Below are 18,907 nucleotides of genomic sequence, written 5' to 3'. Positions count from 1 at the left end.
TCTCATTTTCGACCCCCTAATCCACCCCACTCACGTCTTGATGCACCCACCTGCAGTCAGAACGCGCAAGTTCTGCTTTGTTTGGATGTTAAATGTCTATTGCTGCGTTGCTACTCCTTCCCACTCCCTCTGTGTCTCCCTGGCTGCAGGCCAATGGAAGCAGAGCATCAAGGAGGCAGACAAGAACGACGAATGCAGCAAGATCCTCAACAGCAAGCGCTTCATGCTGGACATGTTGTACGCCGCCAGCAAGACGCCCAGTGAGGACGAGGAGAAGGCCGGCGAGACGGAGACGGAGAAGAATGAGGAGGACCAGGACTCGTCCGTGGCCAGCCTGGCCAGCAGGATCTCCACGCTGGAGGCCAACCGGCAGGCGCGGGACGAGAACATGAAGAAGATGGACGTCCAGCACCTGGACAACCAGGGCAGCGTCCGAGCCGTGGCCGAGAAGTTCGGCGACCTGGTCAAGGGTCTGGGGTCTCCACACGACCTGGAGGCGTCAGAGAGGCAGCAGCAGGTACTGCAGCCCGACAAAGCGCCCCCACCGGCCCCCTCCTCCCCCCTGCCCCCTAAGAAGGAGTCGGACTACATCTGGGACCAGCTCATGGCCAACCCCAGGGAGCTGCGGATCAAAGAGCTGGACTTCACCGACCTGGCCGACGAGGATGACCTGGACATCCTGGACGTGGACAGTGTCATGGGCTCCAGCGACCTCATGGCCCCCCCGCCGCCTCCGCCCTGCAATGCTGCTCTGCCCCCGGCCCCACCGCTGTTCGGGTGCCCCCCACCCCCTCCTATCCTGGGCATGAAGATGGCCCCCATCCCTCCCCCACCCTTCATGGCTCCAGCCCCTCCACCCCAGCCCCCGCTTAACTCCCCCCAGCTCGGAAGAGGGGAGCCCCCTCTCTTCCAGAAGAAGAAGAAGACCATTAGATTGTTCTGGAACGAGGTTCGGCCCATGGACTGGCAGTACAGGAACCATAAATGCTGCAAAGAATCTCTGTGGTCCAAACTGGAGCCCGTCAAACTGGACACGTCAAAACTGGAGAATCTCTTTGAGTCCAAGTCCAAGGAGCTGCCTGTCACCAAGGTAGAGATTACTTTACAACATGTTTTCTTCATGTCGTATTTACTGTCACAACTGACTCTAAGCCGTGACAAAAACGAGAGGCGAAACATGGGGAATTGTAAGGAGTTACAAATTAGATATATACTAACAGACAGTGGCTATCCAAAATCAGAACTACAGGGAGTGTGTGAGTGAGACACCACAAAAGTAACCACACAGACAAAGAGACAGAGCAGTCAAAAACTAGGGGAACACACCGTACACTATTTGCTTGGGCAGCATTTCCAAGAATAGCAATCGAAAATGTACCACATCTTTAGCAGAAAAAGCTAAGTTGACCCTCAGGTGTGTTCTGTAACAGTCAAAGCTGGCGGTGGAGTTGTTTTCTTTTTTTCCTGTTCATAATTCAGTATTTCCTGCTGCGTTTTCTATTTTGGGTACACATGTGTGCCTGTTTAGCCAGCGATGCATGTGCAGGCTTCAGGCAGGCTCCATCAGACAAACATTTGGTGGGCATCGTGACATCTGCTGTCACCAGAGGTTGTCTCCTGCCTCAACCTGCAGAAGAACGCAGGTCTATTTGAAACAGATTGTTTTCGGAATATGGGTCAACTCCATCGCATCTCGGAGGGAGACAGCATGATGGAGTGCCATGGACTGACTCCTTAATACCTTTTAAACCCCATCAAAGGTGCAGCCTGTCTTTTATAAAGCACACTCTGTCACAGAGAGACCCAGCCAGGAGAACCCCTCGAGAGCAGATGAGCCTACCCCACATATAGATCAAGTCTCTCATTGTAAAAGTTCACAGACAGTATCAGCCAGATGATATGGCTGTGCCTGACTCTTAACAGGTCACCTACAGTACAAGGTAGATTCTTAAAAATAAAGATGAACTTTGCAGGTCAAGTCTAAAAAGTTATTTATTTTTGGAACCTTTTCGACCCTCTCAGAAAGCAGCCGTCGATGGGAAACGACAAGAGATCATAGTCCTGGATTCCAAACGGAGCAATGCCATCAACATCGGTCTGACTGTTTTACCCCCACCCCGCACCATCAAGACGGCCATTCTTAATTTTGATGAGTACGCGTTAAACAAGGAAGGCATTGAGGTAAGCTGCAACAGTATGGCCGTACAGTGTTCACGGATGGTTATAGTGTTAACATCCAGAGCTTCTGGAAGGTAATGGTTTTGTGTGTGAGCCAAACAGATGTATCTGTCCCCGGCAAATTAGTTTTCACCGTTCTCTCCACAGTTAATCTGTCATGTCGAATAATATGCAGATTTAAACCAGAATGTTCTTTGAGGAAATGGAATGGCTGCCTTCCTAGCTGCTTCGTGCTAGAGATACATAGCTGACTTGGCAAACCAAAAGACATTCATCTCAAACGTATCCAAAATAAGCCTGGTTTCACTGAGGACTAGTTGACCCAGTCTACCGAAAACACGTGCCTTGTGCATTTCCGCATTTGATTTTTCACCAAAAAAAAGCTTTCAATTAGTGTGGATTGGCCACAGTGTGGTCTTGTCCTCTGGTCTCCCAGCTGGATGGCTGTTTGTTTGGCTGCCCTCATGTAATTAATCACCAGGACGATTAAAGGTTAGCAACACATGCATATTTTAAGGTAGTTTTCAAACCATAATATAGACCTTTGGTGGACTTCGGATCTGCAAATAATGATTAATGTTGCATCCCGTTGGCCTTACGTAATCTGTATTTTTCAATCCTCTACCATGGAAACATTTTTACCAGAGAGGAGTTTACGTAGCGCTCTTCCTCCTGTGTCTGGAAGGGTTTTCTCACAGACAATCCCAGCGAGGTTCACATGTCACGCAAGGTTGTGAATGAATCGTGGAGAGAGAAAAAACGAAACCTAAAACTGGAAACAATTTGTGTTTACCATTTCGATGAATCACCTCTGACACTGTTTCTATCGGGTCTATGACATACTGTATCCCAGTGTAAATACACTCGATACTTGTTTGCCTCCCCATTGACTGTCTCCCATCTCCGTCCCTCTCTCCCACCTCCCATCCTCTTCCTAGAAAATCCTGACAATGATCCCGACGGAGGAGGAGAAGCAGAAGATCCAGGAGGCCCAGCTGGTCAGCCCCGACGTGCCCCTGGGCTCAGCCGAGCAGTTCCTCCTCACCCTCTCCTCCATCACCGAGCTGTCCGCCCGCTTGCAGCTCTGGGCCTTCAAGATGGACTACGAGGTCATGGAGAAGGTCAGCTCATCTCCTTTTGTTTGTTTTGGGTCTGGATGTGGATCGCTCTCCTTCGAGGGAGGGCCGGAGCCCTGTCATGGCTCACACGGCCTTGGTGGAGTCTTGGCTGCACCTGATGCAGACATATCTTCACGTTCCTTCTTCTGTTGCGTCTTGTTATTCTATGTATTCTATCCTCAAACGGGTCCTCTACTTCCTGGGTGCCTAAGGGGCCTGACTTGATTGGATGTCACGCTCTTTCAGGAAGTGGCCGAGCCCCTGCAAGACCTGAAGGAAGGGATGGACCAATTAGAAAAGAACAAGACCCTACGCTACATCCTGTCCACGCTCCTGGCCATAGGCAACTTCCTCAACGGCACAAACGTGAGTAGCCATCCGGTGGGCTGGCCCGGGGCGAGGAGAGATGGCCATCCCTTCCTCCCTTTCCGTTTGCCCCCGCACCCCCACCCCCCGCTAAGCACCCGCCATATTTAGTTGGCAAGTGAAACAGTGGTCTCTCTGTGTGTTGAGGAATGTGCTGTGTGCTGCCTTGCTGTCTGACTGAGGAGAGAGAGAGAGAGAGAGAGAGAGAGAGAGAGAGAGAGAGAGAGAGAGAGAGAGAGAGAGAGAGAGAGAGAGAGAGAGAGATGTATATGTGTGTGTCTGTGTTTCTATGTTTGTGCGTGTGAGAGAAAAACAGTGAGAGAGAGAGAGAGAGAGAGAGAGAGAGAGAGAGAGAGAGAGAGAGAGAGAGAGAGAGAGAGAGAGAGAGAGAGAGAGAGAGAGAGAGAGAGTGAAGATAGGGAGATAGAACAAGAGAACTTATCCTTGGGGATATGAGAGCTAAACATGCAAGTGGGAAACATGATGCATCAAACAAGTGTGTCATGAAAATAATGTCTGTGTTTATATTTTACGGTAAACCATTTAAAACAGGCAAAAGAACAAAGCAAATCCGGTTAAGGATTATGTCTTTCTGGACATGCTGTTCTCTTTTTTTAGCTCTGTGAAAAATTGGCAGGTCTGCAGTTGATTGTGGTTTCTGATAATCATGGCCTAATGAATCTGGATCACTGTTAAACCACTCTATTGAAGCCCTTTTTCTTTGTAAGAGATCCTGCTATCCAACATAATAATACCATGGAATCTTGTTGTGGTACAAATCTGTGACCTGGCCAAAACGGAAATTGACTGCAATTTGGACCTCATTTTAAAGTCTCTGAACTTCTGCCAAGAAATTGTATCATTATGGTGTGTGCGTGTGTGTGTGTTTGTATCCAGGCTAAGGGCTTTGAGCTGAGTTACCTGGAGAAGGTTCCGGAGGTGAAGGACACGGTCCACAAGCAGTCCCTGCTGCACCACGCGTGCTCCATCGTGGTTGAGAAGTTTCCAGACAGCTCCGACCTCTACTCTGAGATAGGAGCCGTCACTCGTTCAGCTAAGGTTAGACTTCAGCAGCACGTATCCAACACAAATTCAATGACGCCAACCTAGCTAGTGTCTGGCACGGGTTAACGGACGCAATCTAGATGCTAGGCTTCTTAAAATATGCCATCGGCAGGGCAGTCCAGTAGCTCCCCGGATAAGTGTACGTGTCATATAGGTTGAGGGGTTACCGCAGTTACCTGGGTACAAAGTTGCTTTGGTTCACCTTGGCCCTTTGCTGTGTGCCTTCCATTCTCTCTCTCTTTTCTCTCTCTCTTCCCTGCCTTTTGTTGTCACAGTTCACTTAAAAACTGTCCAATGAAGCATGAATCATGGTCACTTTGGCAGCTTTGGTAAACACAAATATGAACAGCAGGGGTTGCAAGTAGTACCATCTGTGTTGTTCCCCGCTAGGTGGACTTTGACCAGCTACAGGAGAATCTGAGCCAGATGGAGCGAAGGTGCAAAGCATCCTGGGACCACCTCAAGGTCATCGCCAAGCACGAGATGAAACCGGCACTGAAACAGAAAATGTCGGACTTCCTGAAGGACTGCGCAGAGAGAATCATCATCCTAAAGATCGTGCATCGGAGGATAGTCAACAGGTTAGACCCAGTCTCACAGAGCAATGTTGCTGAAGTTGTAAACATATTTCAAGCATGTTATAAACTTGGATAATCTGAATTATGCAAAACCAAAGCACCAGTCTATCTGTACTATGAATCTTGGTGGGGGAGGGTCTAGCTCAGTGCTAGAGCATTTGACTGCAGGTTAAGAGGTCACAGGTTCAAATCCCCCACCTTATGAACACTGTTTTGAATAAAAAGCATCTGCTAAAATAAATATTTCACTCTGCATCACATGACATCTGGCTGTGCTTGGTGAGGGTATAATCTAGACCTGACCATCTCTCTGTCTCCAGGTTCCACGCCTTCCTGTTGTTCCTAGGACAGCCGGCCTACGGCGTGCGGGATGTGAGCGTCCATCGCTTCAGTAAGATCCTCAGCGAGTTTGCCCTGGAGTACCGGACCACTCGCGAACGGGTCCTCCAGCAGAAGCAGAAGAGGGCCAACCACCGCGAGAGGAACAAGACCAGGGGGAAGATGATCACTGACGTAAGCGCTCCATCCAGCACAATGCTCCCCGGGTTAGAAGCTCTGAAGACATCAACCTTTGACCCTCTCTCTCTGGGGCGTCATCCCGTTGTAGTCTCTCCATCGTGGTTGATATTCTTGAACTCGAATCAAAAACCCCTCGACCTGGTTCAATCCCCTGGAATGTGGCTACTCCAGACAGCACGTTCTTCTGTAATGACATCAGCATTGTTCTTCAGGGTCCAAACATATAGTTGGTTACTGTAACAATAACCTGTGGGCTGTTTTCAGCGTATCCTGTTCTATAGCAGCTGTAGACTGAGGTCAAGTCAGACACCTCCCCCCTGAGTAGTCTAAAACCCTTTATCCCGCAGAGCCCTGCTCTCTCTCCCTCGGTCTCTCTCCATGTCTATCTCTCTCTCCCTCTAGCTCTCTCCCTCTCTCTTTCTCCCTCTCCCTCCCTCTCTATCCCTCTTTCCTATCCCTCTCCCTCTCTCTCTCTCTCTCTCTCTCTCTCTCTCTCTCTCTCTCTCTCTCTCCCCAGTGTGTTTGCCTTGGCGGGGCCCTGCCCCAGTTTAAGGGGACCCTAATTCAATCACTGTGTGAAAATTCAAACCTTTGCATGTCCCTTGTGGAGCAATAACAAGGCCCACACTGCGCCGTCTCTCCTCTTAACGAGGAGGAAGCGGAGATGAGCGGTCAGGGTCACAGGTCTGATTGTGGGTCCTTATGGAGGACAACGCTTGTGAGTTCCAGATCGCCATAACAACTTTTTCTTTTCCGTTGTGTGTGTCGTCGTCCCCCCCATTTTCCTCTGAAGAGTGAGGATGAAGAGGATGGTGAGGTAGGAGTGCTAGAGGAAGAACGTCATCAGGTGCATGCTCTGTTAGCTGGACTTTGTTTAATCTGGCCGGCTCTGGTTGGACATCGTGATTTGCTGTGATTATAGAGTACAGCTACCTACGCGTCAAAGCCACGTTGTTTGTTGTCTTTGGGTGCTACTGGAATGCAACTAACTCGTAACATGAGATTAGCATTACCATGCCGGGTGTGTGTGTATGCATGTGTGTCTGTGTGCCTGTGTGTTTGTGTGTGTGTGTGTGTGTGTAGAAAGGGGCACATCTAGAGACGAGAAAGCGGCCCCCCAAATTCAAAGCAGCCCCAAGTGGGTCAGAGTCTGCAGATAAGCACGTCCACCCAGTCAAATCCAGAGTAGTGATTCTGACCGAGACCAGGATCGAATTACCGCTCTCTGCTCTCGATCAATACAAGATGACCTGCCCTGTCAACACAACTGTTGCAATACAGATGGCTGTGGCTTTTCATTGTTTGGGGTCAGGGTTCATAGGAAGGTCATCACATTAGACTACAGGCTGTATTGTCTCTGTGTACATGGAGCATATATGTATGTATATGTATGTATATATATATATACATACATATATGCTCCGAATATATTTGAGTTATATGTATATATATATGTATATATATTTGTATAACAGCTTCCGACAATTGTTTTCCGAATGCGGTTGATACCAGAGCATGGTGATTAATCTTAACAGCCAGCGCTCCAACAAAGTCTCTGTGCCTCTGTCTCTCCACAGAACGGAAAGTTTGGCGGCACGTCTCCGGAGGGCCGCGAGAGCCCGCCCCAGGGCCTGCAGTACGCCGAGGACGCCGCGGAGCACGAGAACATGAAGGCGGTCCTGAAGAGCAGCTCGCAGGGCGGCGACAGTGGGTCGTCCACCGTGCCGGGCTTGCGCACGCGCAGCAGGGCCAACAGAGGTCAGTGTTGTCATCCTCCACACACGACACCCGGGACAACGCCAGAAGCACTCGGGTGCAGTTTTTTCCCCCGCTTGAATTCCCCTATGTTTGGTTTTACTGGCTAGTGTGTGACTAGTGGGTGTTGAGTTTGAGGGGTACCTAGCACAGACTTCCTTGTCGTGCTAGCCGTGTTATGCTAGCTACTTTGGTTTGACTGGCCCATACTGACCCTTGTCCACAAATGCCCTAAACAGAGGGACAAACACCTTGTGTCGCCAGCTATCCCATACTGCCACGTGGGGGCTGTCACATGACTTCCATAGAAAATGAACGAGGGGCGAGATTTTGCCAGGCAATTTTTACCTCGAAACATTGCCGGTGGATTCCGCCCTTTAATCTCTGTCTGGATGTTCTAATAGATACTACTGACATTAAAAGTATATTCCTAACGCTAAAGTGTCACTCATAGTCTACATAGAGTTCTGATTGGTCAATATGCGACAGCTCCAAGGTTTTACGCTGGAAAAAAACATCAACAACAGTCTAGGGTGGGTGTCAGTGTGTCTGTCTGGTTTGGTTCCGCCAGGTCGCATCGCCCCGTGGTCCTCGGCGACCGACGACCCAGTGAACGGTACGGAGGCGGACACGGCGGACGAGATCATGGAGCGCATTGTCCGTTCCGCCACGCAGGGGCCAAGCCAGCGCACGCAGCCTCGCGAGAGGAAGAGGTCCCGGGCCAATCGCAAGTCATGTGAGCTGGTCCTTCCTGAATCTTTCGTCCAATGACAAAAGTGTTTTACTTGGGATAGGATTTAACTGGGATTTATCATGTAACGTTGTATCACGTTATGCGACGAAAGAAAACGCAATTAACAGTAATGTCCAGACTAATCCCTCTCTCTCCCCTCACCCCTTCTCTGGACACACAGTGAGAAGGACACTGAAGAACGGCTTGACTCCAGAGGAGGCCCATGCTCTGGGGCTGGCCAGTGGCTCAGAGATGCAGGTGTGACAAGGAGCTGGATCAAGCAGGACACACACACACACATCTGAGAATCCCACTGCCCCTCCCTCATCTCGCCGGCCGGCCAGCCAGCCAGCCACCCAACTGCAACAAGGCTGGCACCAACCCTGGCACCAACCCTGGCACCAACCCTGGCACCAACCCTGGCACGGCCTGGATGTGTGGATCTCACCTTTATGTTTAGACACCAGTGTGTGTCTCTTGATAAAGTTGGACAGAGACATGCTGAAAAGAAAAGTGTCCAGCGATACTAATTGTATCCAGAGACATGGAGGCCACACATTTTGTTTCTGGTCAGCAAAGTGGTTCTGTGAGGGCAATGGCGGACTCTCCTACCCTCCACTTTCTCAGGTCCTGAGGGAAACATTCAAACCACTAAACTATGAGGTTTTACTTGAGTGCTGATTCAACACGCTGGTCCTATCAGGGTCAAGTGTAAATTTGAACATGGGTGTTGGGGACATGTTGGAGAAACGTCTCCGACTTCAAATGTAAAAAGCAAGTCTTAATCCCAGTGGGTTTGTGACCATGGCTGAGAGGTATTCCTGTCAACAGAGAGCTCTGGAGCCCCAATGTTACTTGGCTAAGTGAGTGCTTGAATAACTGTGGCCTTCAGCCTGAGCCACAAGGGCTTATCGCAGCGTAGAACTCCGTAGCTACGCCAACCCTCGACGAGAAACGTCTGAGATTGTGCAGAGCTTGGGTTGTCACCCGTGTGGTTTTAGCGATAACAAAAAGAAAATTGTGGTTGTATTTTCTTTCTCTTTTGATATATTTGTCTCTGTGCACACAACAGTTATTCTGCTTCATTGTACTACTGTAGTAGTTTTGTCTAAAAGTACTTTTATGCTGAAGAAGGTGATCAGATGAGGAATATTTGCACTGGATGTAGAAGTTTGATTTTTAGAGAGGGAGTGATTAATCCTTGACACTGTCACACCACTCCGACATCCACTAAACATGTAAACAAACCATCCTGTATAACCAGCAACCAAGCAGTAGCACAGTTTGTCATAAAATAAAACTTCTTAAGGCAGTATCAAGATTCCATCTTCCATAGATTGAGCTCGGTTACAGTGAGTTGGAATTTGTGTTGGAGGAGGGATGAACTGGAATTTGTGGAACATGGCATGGTGTGTGGGAGAGGAATGTGGAACACGCTTTACGCTACGCGGAATTGAAACAGTGGATAAAAGGATTTTATGGAATGGATAATACAGTGATTGGCTTTTGAGTGAGCTGCAAGTTGACATGGGAGCAGAGTGGTTGGATAGTGCTGGGCCCAAGCTTACACATGTAATGCATACTGAATATCTAGCTTGAGCAAACCTACAGAATAAACACATGCTGCATGTAAGACACCAGGCAGGTGATCACCACTGATGCAGGTCATTAGTCCATAGTTGACCACACTTATAATGTGACTGAGGTGTTAGAATTGAGAGAGTGGCTTGGTAGAAATTTGACCACTCATCACGTGAAAAAAATGAGTGACCTTTAATATTCAAGAAAAAAAAGTTCAACAAATATTTGTGTGTTGTTTTATAGAAATGATGAGCTGCAAATGAATGAGTGCCTTTTAGAGATGTCTATTTATTAAGCCATGTTCAGGGACATAATCTAGAGAATGTCACTGTGTGAAACTAAAGACATACAGCAAACAGAGCTTGGGGTAGCATTATCACTTAGACCAAGGACTTGGAACCATTGACCATTCAACAGCTGTCTTTTTTTTTCATTCTCTTTAACATCCAGAAATCAGATCAACTATGTTCCATGGCAATTACATGTCTTCTACTTCCATGTAGTTTGTGGTACCAGTAAATAATTCAATATAAACATGATTTATTTTTATTTTATTAGGGCAAATAGCTAAATCCATCTGCCTTAATGTAGAATTATCTGAACTTTCCCACACTGCTGACTATCTATTGAGGTTCTTGGATCTAGTCAGACTTGTTTTTGTAATGGTCATTAGCAATTGTTTGAAAAGTTGTGAGATTGTTCTACAGTCACAAATGCCCACTGTGATGGAAGCATAGCCATTGTTGAGAGATTAAAAAAAATGATCAAAGTGCTATGTGTGCAGCACCTTGAGTGATTATCCACAACCAGCCGCAAAATATTTGCCACGCTTATGTCTATCTTGTGAGTACTTTCTGGCAACTTTGGATGAAACCTTTTCTGCACCTTATACACCATTTGTAGCATGCATCTTTTATGGAAACAAGTAGAAGATGAGATATCTGTTTAGCCTCTTTCCCAGATGGTACAGTACTTTGAGTATTGGCACAACAAAAAAAAGCTGAGTACATGTAAAGTAAAAGTAGACGAATGCTGTAAAAAGAAATATGTAAATGTCACGACTGTTTGTCTTTAATTTGTCGGTATTTTGTATAGAATAGTGTATTATAGTTAAATCAGTATTATTCTAAGAATGTTATTTTGTATTGTTATCATTGTAATTTAAGCGAAACCAAGCCATGCATGGTTTAAAATGTCTGCAGATATGTCACTTCAACTAGAATCTGAGGGAGGTTGGTTTGATATTTCTGAGACGTGTTTGTTTTGTTGTACGTTTTTACTCTGCACAGACTTGAAAACATAGTAGGATGCAGTGATCCATTTAACCACCTTAGCACTCCTGTGGAAGCCTCGGAAGCCTTCGATTCCATTGCACTCAACAACAATCCGTTTCTTCTCATTTCAACATTAGCCCGTGTTACCCATTGCTGCCTGTGCCATACCACGTCATTGTGGGGCTTGGATACAAGTGCTGTACTATCAAAACTCTGTGAGCTTTTCTTGCATCTATGCCCACAACAGAAATGTATGTATGAAAATAAATGCAATAAAAATTAAAAAAAAGGCTCATCAAAGAGTTGTGAGGAGTGTTGACATGCTACTGCTAAGATGTCACCTGTGTTCTTTGGTACAGTAAATGAGATCCTCTGCTGGTTACGTTAAAAACTGCAACTTGGGATGGCCGTAGACATTAAATGTGTGAAGGTGCAATATTTCAGTGTGGTTTCTCGAAGAATATTTGGAACCTTGCACGTTTTTAGGGCTTACCAACTGCCACTGTCAGTGAGTCCTGTGTGCTGTTTTTTTTAAGGCTTTGCTGCTCAGTATTAACGATTTAACAGTTTGATCCTTCAGTTAGTGTGCTGTGTACTAACAGACATACGCCACCACAATGTACAATTGAAACAAAGAAAAGTTAAGCCTCTTTTATTTTCAGTCCACACTACCCATGCTGCAAGTCACTCACACAGATCTTAACTGCTCCAGAGTGTATGCAGATTAATGACAAATATAACAATACACTTGTTCAGATGTTCACTCATGATCATCATACAAAACTCATATTTGGTCTTGTTTTAATATTTCTATGCCCACAGGTGTCATGGATCGGTAAATGTGATTATGGTTTGTGTTTAATAAACTAAGCAGAGACAGCGTATGATGAACAAGACATCTAGAAAAGAAATACACAAGAAATACGACTAATAACGAAAGCTCCAAAGAAATGAAGAAAAAAAAAAGGGAAAAAGATTTGAGAGATTCAGCTGAAAGACTTAGGGAACCCAGTGCAACCTAAGACATGTTCTGCTCTATACAAGTTGAGACTAAAAGCAAGGGCACATTGATTATTACATAATTTGTCTGCCTCCTGATCTCATAAGTCAAATCTATCAATATATAGTATTTTCCCTGAACAATTATATTTGCACAGTACCTTACAATTGTTTAGATAAATTACACATTGGAGTATTCCCTTTCCAACAGACAATGATTTACTTTGTAAAACCCCTGAACGGAACAGTTAACAGGCAGAGAGAGCTTACGCAATATACATTTTTCCCCAAGGGGTTCGTTTCTTGCATAATTTCCTATGTTTGCAGTTTGGTGAACGGCTGCACCGAATAAATGGCAAACTGTCTGTGGTAGCACCTAAGTACAAACACTTTTGCATTTGGTGGCCAGACATTTGATGATAGTGTGGTTTAGAAATAGTACATAGCAAGTGTGCAATGCAGTCTAATCATTAACTGCAAGGTGATTAGATTATTACAAAACAGCAGAGATAAACAACGCTAATAGCATATTACTAGACAAATAAAGCTAGTCCACACTCAACACAAGTCTGTCCTCCGTCGGTTGTGATCATTTGTTTCATATCCCCATGTTTACGGTTAATTTGTTTCTTTCAAATCATCGGAGAGGGATACTTAAACACTAGGAGCTATAGTCAGACACACAGTACACAGTGAAAGCTTGGTACAGTAATATACTTTCCCAAGAAAGACAAATGTTCTTTTTTTTCCAAAAGATCTGGTTCGAATTACAAAGGAGTAAAAATAAAAATTACATTGCATACCCATGACCCAGCTTACCTTGACTTTTTTTGTACTTTTCTTTTTTTTTTAAGGTTATGGTTGTTCATGGAGACATAAACATAATTGAAGCTTATCATTTGGGGTGTCTAAAAAGCATAAACATAGTTATATAAAATGTATACCCAAATTTTTGCTTCAGTAAGCCAGTAAGGGAACTAAAGGTTCCCATTTTTAAAAATACTTTTTTTTTTGTCAGTTACTCATGAAGTTATATTAATATATAGCACCAGCCTGTATATCATGGCATGTCTTGGGAATGGTCTAAAGAGCAAATCTGTGGTGCACTAAATAGCATAACCCAGACAGCAGTGAGACAAATTGCTGAATATTCAAAGAACTAAAAGTGCAGTCCCACTCCAGCAAATTCCCAGACCCAAGCTATCTAAACCCGGCCACAAGGCTCCTCCCACTCTAGGACAGCTGGTGAGGAGCTTCAAGCATTTCCATGAGGAAAGTGTCGATAGGGGTGTCACCAATGAGCTTGAAGAAGAAGAGATGCTCTAAGCACTTCAAGCCAATAGAACGCAGGGCAGGCAGTCTGAGGAGAAGCTTAGCAAATCTGTTGACGTGGAGGAAGAAACCACTTTTAAATTATTTTGTCACGCATAAATAAGTTACACGATGCAGTAATAAAGCTCTCTCACTACTGCAAACAAATCATATTCTGAAAACAAGAGAAAGCGGCAGTTTCTATTCAGAAATGTGTGAAATTCAGAAATTCAACCCATGAGGGTAAAATGAGCCAATCTCTCTGGAACTCACCTTCCCTGTTGCTCAGGGTATTTCTGTTTGCAGTAGGCCTCCAGTGATGCGTACACCTTCTCTCTCAGGAGCTCCACTTCACCGGTGTTGGACAGGCCTTTAGCATCTGGGGGACGATACACAGCCACATCCATGAGACTGGGTCTCCACCCTCCCTCCTCCTCCACCACCACCACCACCCACCCCAGTGCAAGGCTTAGGTGTGGAGCCCCGGCAGAGCGCGAGCGGCCCCCTGAGCGCGAGCGTCCGTACCTGGGTTGAAGAGGACGATGGCTCGGAGGCAGCCGAGCTCCGTCTTGTCCATTTCCATGTCTCTCATTTTGCTGACCAGCTCTGTGAGCACCCTGCACAAGCAATGACACGACCAGGAAGGAAGAGATGAGACAACGTTTACAACGCTTCTTGTCCAATAACGGTTTATTTCCTCTTCCTGGCAAAAAAACAAGCTGAGGAATTCTCCAGAGATCGTCGTTTTTTTGTTTTTTTTACCTGTCAAATATGGCTCCCACCTCGGCACTCTGGACACTCTCCCTGGGTGCACAAGGAAGTAGGTTAGTACGCCGCCGTGACACTACGATACAGGCCGATGAGGTGCACCTGAAACGCTGCCGGAACGTGCTGTGGCTACCTGTCAAAGATGGCCGCCACCCCTGCGCTGTGCGCGTTGTCCCTGTGCAGCTCGGAGGCCAGCAGGACCCCGTCCTTTAACGCGATGGAGCGGTGGGAGAAGGAAGCGATCAGGAGCTCATTCCAACCTGATTGACCCGAGATGAAATTGATACAGTGAATAAATACAGCTTCGGATCGAGCACTCCTTGGAAGATGACCGGGGAGAACGGCGGCAGCGAGGGATGTTTGCGACGTTATTTGAATTACAGTGAATGAATTGGGACTGTGGTTATGACATACGAGACGCGTGTTCTAGGCTGCTACCTGCACGCAGGAGGATGACCTGGTCGTCCAGGGGTAACTCGGAGAAGTGAGGGATCCTCTTGGCCCACTCCACCAAGGCAAACAGCTGCTTGTCTGCCGTCTGGCAGATGTTGGTGACGGCATCATGGGGCTGGAACGAGACGGCCAAGCTTGTGAAGAAAGAACTCCCGAAAGCCATGTTGACCTCTGAACAAAACGTTCCATTCTCTAAAATAATAATGTGCTTGTACACTGCAAAAATTCCCTACCAAATTTAGGTGTGAAAATCGTAGTTATGACCTTGCTTAATATGCTTAACCCTTGTGTTATCTTCGGGTCATTCTGACCCATCAGTCATTGTGACCCACCGTCGTATTGCGACAGATTTACCGCATACAAAGACAAAGTGAAGCATTTTCTTTTAACCGTTGGGCTGTCTCAGACCCCCCACATTGCAAAGGTTAAAAGAAAATTATTTTAATTTGTTTTTGTATTGGGTAAAATTGGGTAAACACAACGATGGTTCGTTATGAACCTTTGGGTCATGTGACCCGAAGGCAGCACGAGGGTTAAAATAAGTACATTTGGCTGCCAGTGCAGTAAGAAAGTTTTACTTGATAAGAATTGTATTTTATTTTCTTGCTTACTTAAATTAAGTCAGTAGATAAGCTATGTATACTAGAAACAAGTCCCAACTAGATTTCAAATCTAAAAGAAAGATTTTCACACCGATATGTACAGTTTTGGCAGCGTAGTAGTAGATGAGTGGCAAGCAAATCATTTGAACGGATGACACCACATTGAATCTGCATACCAACGTGACAACTCACAATCTCCCCAACATCTGGCCCTATCCTGGGGTGTGTCTTTCTTCCCCCCCGACTCACAGAGTTCACGGCCGAGCCTCCGTCGGAGTGCAGCTCGGTCCTCTGCTCCACGGCCGTCTCCGCCTCCAGGATCTTCTCCACGGGCATCTCCTCGTTCACGGCGCTGCTGCACTCCAGCTCCCCCTCGCGCTCCCGGTTCCTCTGGCGCTCCTCCTGCACGGCTGCTCCCGCCAACACGGAGAGGGAGGGGGGAGGAGGGGAGGGGAGGGGGAGAAGGAAGGGGGTTTAATACGGGGGGGGGACAACATGAGGGAGAAACACACAGGGTTCCAGAGAGAAAGAGATCGAGAAAAAAAAGAAGGAAACACTAGTGTGCACACTGAGCTTACGGTTCTAGATCAGAAGAAGGTCCGACAGGTTAATGTAACTATTCATTTCCCGTTCTAAATGAATATAAAGCAGATGTGTCTGAAACGTTAAACTATTTTTTTTTTCTTTCTCAATTTTCACAACACTGTACCATGAGTATCATGATAGCCTAACGTGTCAACTACCTACACGGAGATGAAAACACCATTGTCTCATTATTATTAACACAATTTCAAACCCAATCTCTTGAAAAAAATAACACATCCAGTCATATTCATCATCAACCTTACAGTCTTCCAATTTTTATTCTTACATTTCTGACGTTCATCTTGGACCACTATAGAAGGAGGGAGAGAAAGAATAGGGGAAAACAAAAGGAAAAGAGGGAGAGAGGGGTTAGTTTATTTAAACCTACCCCAATTCTCAGGTCTCTCCCCCTCGTTTCTCTTACATACCCACCCCCACAATTAACACACACGTCTAGAATCGATTTTGGTCAAATACTTAACTGGGTAATATTCTACAAAGTTCAATTCTGCCAACGAGTCAAATATTCTAGATATTCTTATTACATTTCACGTCAATCAAATACATGTAATTATTGGTAACTGAATCTTGGAAGTTTTAGGGCTTTAAACGAAAGAATTGTCAGTTAAATTGTGAGTTTGAGATTTCTTGTATTGGGTGACGCGTGACGTCTCTCCCTCCTCCTAGGAAAAGGCTCGATACAAATGTTGTCCCTATTTAAAGGGCGCCTCTCAAAACACTCTTCCAAGTGCCTCCAAAGAGCAAGGCGGCGACCCGACCTTCACCCGCCTTCCATACCTTCCCTCTTCATGCCCATGGCCAGGCACTTCTGGTAACGGCAGTACTGGCAGCGGTTGCGCTGGCGCTTGTCCACCAGACACTCTTTGTTGTCCCTGCAGGTGTAGCTCAAGTCTTTGCGCACAGTGCGTTTGAAGAAGCCTTTGCAACCCTCACAGCTGTACACTCCGTAGTGCTTGCCTGCATCAGAGGGAAGGAGGAGGAGGAAGGAGAAGTGACGAGGGGGGAAATCTAGCCCCACACTGAGAATCAAGCAGGACCTTTTTGTTGTGGAATTGTTTCATGGTCATGAAGTGTAGAGAACCGTTTTATGCTACAAGTGTTCATATACCATGTTTCCATGCAGCATTTCCAAATGCTACACTGAACATCGGTGATTTAACTGATGGGACTAGACAGCAGAACACAGCAGACAATAAGGGATTACCCCTTGCTGAAATTACCACGGATTTGAAGTAAGTCCTCACCCAGCATTTCACCTCTACTAACCCTGGCCTTAGTGCACTCACCAGAGGAGCGGTCTCCACAGATGGCACAAAGGCGTTTCTGGGAGAGCATTATCCCAGGGCTGTGTGCAGACATGGGCCTCAAGCCAAACGGTGGCTTAACATCATCTGAGCTGCTGATAGAGTGCATCCCCGACATTGAAGAGTTGATCTGTACAACAAGCAGAGGAGGGGGGAAAAAAACAACTGTGTTTGTTAGTGGAGAATAATTGTTATGGCTCCTTTTAGCCACGTAGCCTACAAGATACATTGCATATTTAAGAGGCCGACTTGACTTGCCTGATTACTGCTAATTGGTCCAAAGCCCACACCAGGAGAACCAAGTGAGGGGCTGATGACTGAGAAAGGGGAGCCAAGGGTACTGGTAGGACTGTTGGAGGCTGAGCTGGTGGGTTGCTGTGAGGACATGGCTATAGAGCTACCCCACCAAGAGTAGAAGGATGAGTTGTCTGAAGGACACAGATCTGAAGACCCAAGGCGAGGGTAATAAGAAAATGGCACGGTTAGTTAGCTGGCTAGCTTATTAACGTTAATCACTGTTAATGACACGGTGCTTAACTACTTATTGACTTAACGTGTCCCCTGGTGTGTGCCGTCCATAGTCGCTTAAATTCAAGGCAGCCAATTTGCTTTCCAACACCAGTGCTAGCCAACCACATATTTAGTGGCGATGGTACTTGTTAACTAGCCCTCATATTAAAGCTGTTAATGTCACAAATTATCTATACTGTAAAGTAAAGTAAACCAAAGACTATAGCAAATACCTAAATGTATCATTTTGGTCCCCACAAAAGCTCCAACCCCTGGCACAACATACTACTGCAGCGAAATTATCGTTAGCAATGGCACTGGCTTGCTGCTATTTTTACCTAAAAATGATAGCTAACCGAGTAGGCTAGCTGGTTAACCTTAGAAATAGCGTAGCTACCTCTGCGTGTTTTACTAACGAAAGCCCTGATCAGTACCTAATACTGTACAAACGTTGCCGACATTAACGCTTTAGCTAGCCCACTAGCTAATAGCTTACCAGATTTTTTGCTATGTATTTGGGCCAGCGTTCGTAAGCGAGCCTGCTTGGCACTTCAACTTGGCCAGCTACTCTACAAACGTAGCTGCTTAAATAGCTAGCTAGTCACACGGACGGGTAGGCTAGCTATCTGCATCGATAGCCATCCGTATACTAATCCGTTTTTACTGCTGCTGGCGACGAAAATGTTTGGCGATGTCTGTAATAAAACTATTTTAAAATCAAAACATGTCGTATACCGTTAGTGCTAACTGTCTCAGTCCACCAGAAGTTGGTGGTTAAATAATCCAATCGTTACCTCGCTCTACAGTTCAAGATCATATCAGATAGCTAGCTAGCTAGCTGTGTGTGGTCACATAGCTAGCTCGCGGACACGCTAGCTTACGGTAGCTACCTCGCTAGCTAACTAGCGCGAGAGAACGATATGGTCTCGAGTGAAAATTTGTATTACATTTCAGATGGTTATATTATAGTATACTTACTATAGAATTCTTCAGCACATGGTTAAATGTCACATTACTATTTTTGGTTGCGTATTTCTCGTCTATTTCCAGAGACTGGGGTGCGCGAGGTAACAGGCCTAAACTCAAGTCACGTTTACTTGATGCTGTTGTTGTTTACACACGGAAAGGAAGCCATCTTGGCTCTTTGCCAGCGTCCTCTGAGCCACAATGTCTCCAATGAAAGGCAG

General features: G+C 46.2%; 2 protein-coding genes across 8 annotated transcripts in view; one reads left to right on the top strand and one right to left on the bottom strand.

Annotated features, from left to right (window-relative positions):
• The window catches only part of LOC134024202 (FH1/FH2 domain-containing protein 3-like), a 25,988-nt gene extending 13,836 nt beyond the window's left edge, over positions 1–12,152 (top strand). Inside the window, exons 11-20 of the mRNA XM_062466713.1 lie at positions 150–1,090; positions 2,023–2,181; positions 3,117–3,299; positions 3,543–3,662; positions 4,560–4,721; positions 5,118–5,308; positions 5,626–5,818; positions 7,402–7,582; positions 8,151–8,315; positions 8,494–12,152. Of these exons, the coding sequence (XP_062322697.1) occupies positions 150–1,090; positions 2,023–2,181; positions 3,117–3,299; positions 3,543–3,662; positions 4,560–4,721; positions 5,118–5,308; positions 5,626–5,818; positions 7,402–7,582; positions 8,151–8,315; positions 8,494–8,576 (2,378 nt within the window). The 3' untranslated portion in view covers positions 8,577–12,152. The remainder of the gene's footprint in view (positions 1–149; positions 1,091–2,022; positions 2,182–3,116; positions 3,300–3,542; positions 3,663–4,559; positions 4,722–5,117; positions 5,309–5,625; positions 5,819–7,401; positions 7,583–8,150; positions 8,316–8,493) is intronic.
• On the bottom strand, positions 11,788–18,907 carry rxrbb (retinoid x receptor, beta b). 7 transcript variants are annotated; one of them, XM_062466718.1, is made up of 12 exons: positions 18,699–18,904; positions 17,469–17,607; positions 17,193–17,340; positions 16,684–16,863; positions 16,172–16,195; positions 15,493–15,710; positions 14,684–14,813; positions 14,379–14,505; positions 14,240–14,281; positions 14,003–14,094; positions 13,751–13,856; positions 11,788–13,547 (listed from the first exon to the last, which is right to left on the bottom strand). In XM_062466718.1, the coding sequence occupies exons 2-12, from the start codon at positions 17,595–17,597 to the stop codon at positions 13,400–13,402; spliced, it is 1,344 nt and encodes a 447-aa protein (XP_062322702.1). In that variant the 5' UTR covers positions 17,598–17,607; positions 18,699–18,904; the 3' UTR covers positions 11,788–13,399. The 7 variants fall into 7 exon arrangements, with proteins under 7 accessions (XP_062322702.1, XP_062322699.1, XP_062322700.1 ...); XM_062466715.1 differs by having other exon boundaries at positions 17,469–17,653; positions 18,699–18,903; XM_062466716.1 differs by having other exon boundaries at positions 17,469–17,638; positions 18,699–18,903.

The sequence above is a fragment of the Osmerus eperlanus genome, chromosome 7, assembly GCF_963692335.1.
Source record: "Osmerus eperlanus chromosome 7, fOsmEpe2.1, whole genome shotgun sequence".
Taxonomy (NCBI): Eukaryota; Metazoa; Chordata; class Actinopteri; order Osmeriformes; family Osmeridae; genus Osmerus; species Osmerus eperlanus.
Note: the sequence above shows the minus strand (reverse complement) of the source record. Positions and strands in the feature narration are given on the sequence as shown.